This window comes from Anomaloglossus baeobatrachus, chromosome 4 (genome assembly GCF_048569485.1).
Source record: "Anomaloglossus baeobatrachus isolate aAnoBae1 chromosome 4, aAnoBae1.hap1, whole genome shotgun sequence".
Classification (NCBI taxonomy): Eukaryota; Metazoa; Chordata; class Amphibia; order Anura; family Aromobatidae; genus Anomaloglossus; species Anomaloglossus baeobatrachus.
In genome coordinates, this window is record NC_134356.1 from 13,378,085 (window position 1) to 13,385,911 (window position 7,827).

General features: G+C 52.4%; 1 protein-coding gene across 1 annotated transcript; it reads left to right on the forward strand.

Moving 5' to 3' along the window:
- The first annotated feature begins 393 nt into the window (after window positions 1–393).
- On the forward strand, window positions 394–4,523 carry LOC142302570 (E3 ubiquitin/ISG15 ligase TRIM25-like). The gene is given in 2 exon segments (XM_075343676.1): window positions 394–2,278; window positions 2,280–4,523. Coding segments are annotated over 2 exon segments (1,920 nt in total). The 5' UTR covers window positions 394–416; the 3' UTR covers window positions 2,338–4,523.
- Window positions 4,524–7,827: the final 3,304 nt, after the last annotated feature.

Genomic DNA, 7,827 nt, shown 5'->3' on the forward strand with positions numbered 1-7,827 from the left:
TATGGGGCTGCATTATACTATATGGAGGAATATGGGGCTGCATTATACTATATGGAGGAATGTGCATGGTGCTTTATAATATATGGATTATGGAGATGACAGTAAAACTCAATTAACAGACAAAGGAAAATATAGCTACAAACCGGACACAGAATTATTCCTCTGGCATCAACAGAAAATGGAAGAAGTCACAATTCAGCATAAATTACAATAAAAACTATTTAATCTTTATAGCAGAAAAAAATGTGGTGATAGTGAGAGAACAGACTTGGTATTTGCTGAAATCGCCAATGTCACTGAACCTGTAGATACAGCGACGGATAAGCTCAGCCGCTCCATTTCTAGTAAATGTGGATCACGCCCACTGGGTGTTTGTTGTAGAATTTCACTTTCATTTCTTCCCTCTGCTGTCAGAGATGGCGACTGCTGGACTGAGACAAGATCTGGAATGTTCCGTCTGTCTGTCCCTGTATACAGATCCTGTAACCCTGAGATGTGGACACAACTTCTGCCGGGAATGTATTGATCGTGTGCTGGATACACAGGACGAGGCTGGAGTTTATTCCTGTCCTGAATGTAGAGAAGAGTTTCAGGAGCGGCCGACACTGAAGAGGAACATAACTCTGTGTAACGTAGCAGAACGTTTCCTCTCCTCTCACCCACATCAGGAGGAGATCACCGGAATCCGCTGCACTTACTGCATTCACTCTCCTGCACCTGCTGTTAGATCCTGTCTACACTGTGAGGCTTCTCTGTGTGATAATCACCTGAGAGGTCACAGCAAAGGACCAGAACACGTCCTGACTGATCCCAGCACTTCTCTGGAGAAAAGGAAATGTTCTGTCCATAAGGAACTTTTGAGGTACTATTGTACTGAGGACGCTGCTTGTATCTGTGTGTCCTGCAGTTTGGCTGGAGAACATCGGGGACACCGAGTGGAGAGGCTGGATGAGGCCTTTGAAAAGAAGAAGAAGAAACTAAGAAATGTTCTCCTGAAACTGGACACAAATAGAAAGAAGACTGAGAAAAGAGTCCAGAGTCTGGAGGAGCACAGGAGAAAAGCTCAAGATAAAGCATCTGGCGAAACCAAGATAGTCACTGCCCTGTTTATAGACATCAGGAGACAGGTGGATGACCTGGAGGAGAGGATCCTGAGTGAGATCTCCAGGCGGGAAGAGCAGGTGTCACTGTCACTATCTGATGTGATCCATAAGCTGGAAATAAAGAAGGACGAGCTGTCCAAGAAGATGAGGCACATTGAGGAGCTGTGTAACATGACTGATCCACTGACCGTCTTGCAAGAACCAGACACTAGTGACTTGTGTGATCCTGAGGAGGATGGAGGTGATGAGGACACAGGAGGACATGATGGAAGTGATGAGGACACAGTGGAACATGATGGAAGTGATGAGGACACAGGGGGAGATGATGGAAGTGATGAGGACACAGGGGAAGATGATGGAAGTGATGAGGACATAGGGGGAGATGATGGAAGTGATGAGAACACAGGGGAAGATGATGGAAGTGATGAGGACACAGAGGGAGATGATGGAAGTGATGAGGACACAGAGGGAGATGATGGAAGTGATGAGGACACAGGGGGACATGATGGAAGTGATGAGGACACAGGGGAACATGATGGAAGTGATGAGGACACAGGAGGACATGATGGAGGTGATCGGGGTGCAGATCTGATCTCATACATATCACACACATTATTTGCTATGATAAGAGATATAAATGTGACCTTCTATGTACAGGCTCCTGCAGACATATTACTGGATGTAAACACGGCTGCTAATAATCTCCTTATATCAGACGACCTAAAAACTGCGACATGGACAATAACACAGAATCGTCCAGAAACAGCAGAGAGATTCCAGAGTTATCCTCAGGTGATGAGCAGGAGGGGATTTACCTCAGGACGCCATTACTGGGATGTGGAGATCAGTGGGTCATGGAGGTGGAGTGCGGGAATGTGTTACCCCAGTATAGCCAGGAGGGGGCCTAGGTCACATATTGGAAATAATAACAAGTCCTGGGGCTTATATGGAGGGATCGGGTATAATAATCAGTATTCAGTGAAACATAACAGTAAATTGATCTGGTTACCTCAGCAGATCTCCAGTAATAGGTTCAGGATCTGTCTGGATTATGAGGCCGGGCAGTTGTCCTTTTATGAGCTGTGTGACCCCATCAGACACTTACACACCTTCACTGCCGCCTTCTCCGAGCCCCTTTATGCTGCGTTATGTGTAGGTCTTGGTTCTATAAAGATATGAAGGACCATCTGTGAGGAACCTGCATCATAATATAAATCTACCCAGCGACTGGTGACATCACAGGGAGCAGAATCTGATTGGTGGAGCATTCAGCCAGTAGGGTGCAGCAGTGGGAGGGATGCCATCGTTCTTTCCCCCGGGTCTGTGGATAAATATTTCGGGGTCGTCCGGTTTCATACAATGTTCGGCCCCGGATGCAGTTTCTGTATAAATTCCGCTATTTTCACCGTCCTTGGTATCAGTGCGGAGTCTCTGGTGCGGCTTCCAATGTTGGCTATTTGTGTCACGCTGAAGTCACGGCGACAGCACAACAACCAATCAGAGAGCTCAACATATCTGAATGGGGCGCGTCTACATGGGCAGCACCACTGAGCTCACTGATTGGCTGCAGCGTTGTTGATGTGACACCAAAGCTGGTAACGAGGACGGTGAATACAGCATGCGGACCGAACATTTACTGAAAGGGACGATTCTTTCACCCTAGGGTGATTTTCTGTTTTTCATTTTTTTCCTCCGCTTCTTCCAAGAACCATAGCTTTTTTCATTTTTCATTCAATATAGTTATATGAGGGTTTGTTCTTTGTGGGACAAGTTGTACCTTTGAACGACACCATTCATTCTGCCCAAATTGTACTAGAAAACAGGAAAAAAATATAAGTCCGGTGAAATTTAAAAAAAATGTGGAATTCCACAATTGTAATTTTTTTAATTTACCAGGTTCACTATATGGTAAAACTGACCTGGCAGTATGATTCTTCAGGATCGTAAAAGTTCATAGACATCAAATATGTAGATTTTTTTTTTATTTAAGTGGTGAAAAAAAATGTCAGAAATTTGCCAAAAAAAGGATCGCGCTTTTGTTGCCATATTTCCGAGACCCAGAGCATTCTTATTTTTTGGGATCGGGGGCTCAGTAATGGCTTGAGCTGTGGTTTTTAATTATACTATTTTTGTGTAGAAGTGATGTTTTGATCGCCTGTTATTGCATTTTAATGTTGTGGCAACCAAAAAATTTGTAATACTGGCTTTTTGATTCTTTTTTTTCTCACTACTCTCTTTACCAATCAGATTGATTTTATATTTTGATAGTTCGGGGGTTTCTGAACAAAGAGATACCAAATATGTGTATATGTCGCGCCCAGGGATGTGGGGTACTCGGTTCCGGGCAGTATAGATCTTGGGAATGTCACGGTGATGGTCGTTACCCGGTTCCATGCCCTGGGCCCTTTTTGTAATTGGGGGTGTATTTACAGGGGATTAGGTTAGTGTTCACATGTGACGCCACGTGCGGTGTTGCGGCTATATGGATGGAGCCGCCGCTACAAAATGTCACTACTGGGGCTGGTGTTAATTGCAGCCTGGATAGTAGGCCCTCCACATGTAGGGCCGGGCCCCAGAGGATGAATGATGTAGCGGGCATCGGAAGAAGGTAGTCCACACAGAGGTATAATGCAACTGGTTTACTCACTGCTGGTTGGTGATAACTGGTTGCCCAAGGCCGGCTGGTTTCGCCTCCAGGTCCCCTTCATCTCAGTGACAGTTTGGTTCTCTGGTACCTTCTTCCCCTGCACCTGTCTCTGGTAAATGGGTCCCCGTGGCGTACAGCAACTGGGGGTCCCCGTCCTGTGGTTTGTCCACTTCTGTCCTCCTGAAGGTAGCGTGAACCCTGTGGGGTTGGAGTCTCTGGTCCTGTCCCCGGTTCTCCCTTTGCTATTGAGTCTTCGGATTTTTTAGGGTCAGCGAGGTCCTTGATGGTCCCCTTGCTGTGCAGGTCTTAACATGTCGGCTTGGAGCTCTTTCCTGTCCTAGGGTCCTGTACCCCGCCGGTGCGTAGTTCCGGGAGTCCTTCACCATACTCCACTGGCAACCACCTCTACTGGGTACCAGGTCACCGTTAACCCACGTCAGACAGTCTCCACACGTCCACCTTCTCACTCTACACTGTACCAACTTCTACTGTCCACAATCTGCCCCTCCCACCTGGTCAACTAGTGGACAGGATTGGCTCCACCTCAATGCGGCCATCCATTGGTCTGACCCTAGGAATGTACCATTGTATGGGGGATTGTTTGGGGAAAAACTGGGATTACCTGGGTTTTCGTTGTTACCGGCACTGGGTTTCCGGGTCCCTAAGGAGGTAGGCCCTGCATCCCTGTGGGGATGCAGAACCTTGTAGCACCCTGATGAGTTCAGGGGCGCTACATATATTTTTCTTATTGTTTTATTTTCAACGGGGTAAAAAGGAGATGACTTGAACTTTTATGGGGTATATTAAAAAAAAATCATATTTTAAAACATTTCTTTATACTCTTGTTTGTTTTTACTAATCCGCTTAGAAGATTTGACGCTGATATACTCCGATCGCTTCTGCTGTACAGAACGGTGCTTCTTCGTCAGCATGAGGCACTACGTCATAACAGTGACAGGGGTAATTTGCTAACCCCGGCTGTCATGATAACTGATCGGCGCCCCGCAATCATGTCACAGGACTATCACTGGTGGCGGGGAATGACACGCTACTGACGGTCGCATGTTAAATCCCGCTGTGAGAGATTTTGACTTAGGCGAGAGTCACACTTGTGAGTGCCTCGGCGAGTCTCGCATCTGCATCACCCAGCAAGAAAGCCACGGACCCACTTGGGGGGAGGGGCGACATGACCAAGGGGGAGGTAGGGAGTGATGGGTTAATAGGGACAGTGGTATATGCCTAATATGGCTTTGGGGGATGGTTTTAGCCGGGGAGGAAGAGGAGGAGCAGGGAAAGGGTTAGCTGGGAGAGGAAGGAGTTACCTCCTCTTCTGTTTCCGGACGCCGAACGATCTGCACGTGCACCTCCATGGCAGATCTTCAGGAGCTCCAGCGTCTGATTCAGGCAGCGGTCGCAGCGCACGGGCCCCTGGCAGTGCAGACCCACATCAGGGCTGCCGGGGTTAACCCGTCGGCGCTTGCCCCTCGTCCCCCCAGCAGCGGCGGGCGCCAGTCGCGGCCCCCCCGCAGGTATTCCCCGGGCGCGGGGGGGGCGAGGAGGAGATGTAAGAGCCCCTCCAGGGACCCTCCGCAGAGTGCAGCGCAGCAGCAGCGTCTGGCTGCTGCAGAGGCCGGCGGGAGGAATCTTCGTTCCAGCCGCGGCGGTCGGGAGGTGGGAGTGGCCAGCACGGGGCCTGCTTCCGGTCCCGGCCTCCGGGCTGGAGTTACTGAGACTGCAGCGGCTCCAGGCCGGGAGCGCGCTCGGCGCAGGAGAGAGGCCAGCAGATCCCCCTGCAGTCGGCGGGGGGACCGCGGGGCTGCACGTGGCGGTAGGTCCGGCGCCGGGGGGGGGTCTGCGGTGCCTGACCCCGGTGCGGCTGAGAGAAGGAGTGACGGCGGGAGCCCTGCGGCAACCGCCGGGTCACTCAGTACCGCTGTGCAGCCCCCGGATGTGGCAGTCTCCCGTGGGAGCGGGAGGACTCGGCGGATGGAGGCCTGCAATAGCCCAGGAGGGCCAGAGGCGACGACGGCTGAGATCCGGAGCCGGGCGTCTGGTCGTCCGCGCCCAGAGGCCCCTTGCAGTCGGCAGGGGGGCGGGCGTAAGAGGTCGAGGCCCGGGGTGCCGGCGCGGGGGACAGGACGGTCTCCTGGGTTGTCACCCCGGGGCAAGAGATGGAGCGGGGATGACTCTGCCCACGCGGCGGCCCTGTCTGGCGGCCGTGGTGGGGGGGGTGCTGCGGCGGCGCCCCCCGGATGTCGGATGGAAGATGAGGCCAGCGGCGAGGAGGGGGAAGAGGCTTTCGGTTCGGAGGAGTCGGATGGACGACAGACGGAGGACAGCGAGGCGGCGGTCTCGGGAGACGCCGAGCGGCGGTCGGGTGAGACGGCCGCGGAGGCGGCAGGGGCTGCGCTGGCGGGGGGCTTCGGGGGGGGGGCGGCTGCGGCTACGGCAGCGCCCGCTGGTTTCGCAGTGTGGAGTCAATTGTTGGGGCTGTTGCAGGGGCTGGCGGCGGCTTCGGGAGCGGGGGGGGAGGGGGCCCAGGCGCCGGTGGCGGCGTGGGTGGGTGCAGCCGGTTTAGGGGCCTCGGCGGCGACGGGGGGTGACGGAGCGGGTGCGAGTAGAGGGGGGGGCGAAGGGGGGAGTGAGACGGGGGGGGGAAAGGAGAAGGAAAAGGAGAAGGAAAAGGAGAAGGAAAAGGAGAAGGAGGATGAGGTGGTGCGCTTAGATGATAGGGCTAAAAGCGAAGTTTATGTTTGTTTTGAGGGCCCGCTGGGGGCCCATTTAAAGAAGGAGGTGCGGGAAAAAATGTGGAAAGGGGAATATGTGGAGATATTTTCTCTGCTTCCCCTGGAGAAATTTAATTTGGATAGGGTTAAGCCGAGTGATTCCAAAAAGGAGAAGGACGAGGAGGAAAAGCGCCGTTATAGGCTTATTCCTCGGACTTTTGCCAACTGGCTACAGGCATTTGCGATTTTGGCGAGCGTGGTCGGGGAGAAGGAGCCGGAGCATTGTTCGGCTTTGTTCGGCTACATGGATGCGATAGGGGAGGCTTATCGAGTTTATGGCGGACTGGCGTGGCTGCGCTACGACGAGCAATTTAGGCAGCGGAAGGCATTGCGGCCAGATATGCGTTGGGACCATAAGGATATTTCCTTATGGATGCGATTGATGTCGGCACCGGCTCAGCCCTTTCGGGGGGGCGCCGGGGGTTCGGGGGGGGCCGGGTCCCCGGCAAGTTTCAAGAAAGGTTTGTGTTGGCAGTACAATGAAGGGCAGTGCAGGTTTGGAGCGGCGTGCCGTTTTAAGCATGAATGCTCCGGATGTGGGGGGGGACATAGCTTGTCCAAATGTTTTAAAAAAGGAAAAGGAAAGGCTGGTGATGGGGCTGGTAAGAGGGACGACGCCGGTGAAGGTAGAAGTGATGGTTCCGTTTTTAAATAGGTATCCGGACAAGGAGGCGGCGGCGTTGTTAAGTTCTGGTTTTTCGGATGGTTTTCATATTCCGTCGGTTGTTAATGCATCGGTTCCGCCGTATCGTAATTTGCGTTCCGCTCGGGATCACCCGGAAGTGGTGGATGAGAAGCTGGAAAGGGAGGTGGCTTTGGGCAGGATGGGCGGCCCTTATGTCGCCCCGCCGTGCGGGAATTTGGTGGTGTCACCGTTGGGGGTGGTACCAAAGAAGGAGCGGAATAAATTTCGGCTGATTCATCATTTGTCTTACCCGGAAGGGTTATCGGTGAATGATGGCATTGCGCCGGAGTTGTCGGCGGTATATTATGTGTCGTTCGATAAGGCGTTGGACCTGGTTAGGGCGGCGGGGCGGGGTGCATTGATGGCAAAGGCGGATGTGGAAGCAGCGTTTCGGTTGTTACCGGTTCATCCAGATAGTCAGCATTTGTTGGGTTGCTGGTGGGATGGCAGTTATTATGTTGATCGTTGTTTGCCAATGGGCTGTTCCATTTCGTGTTCGTACTTTGAGGCATTTAGTTCGTTTGTTGAGTGGGTGGTTCGGGACGTGTCCGGGCTTACGTCCATCATTCATTACTTGGATGATTTCCTGTGTGTCGGGCCGGCGGG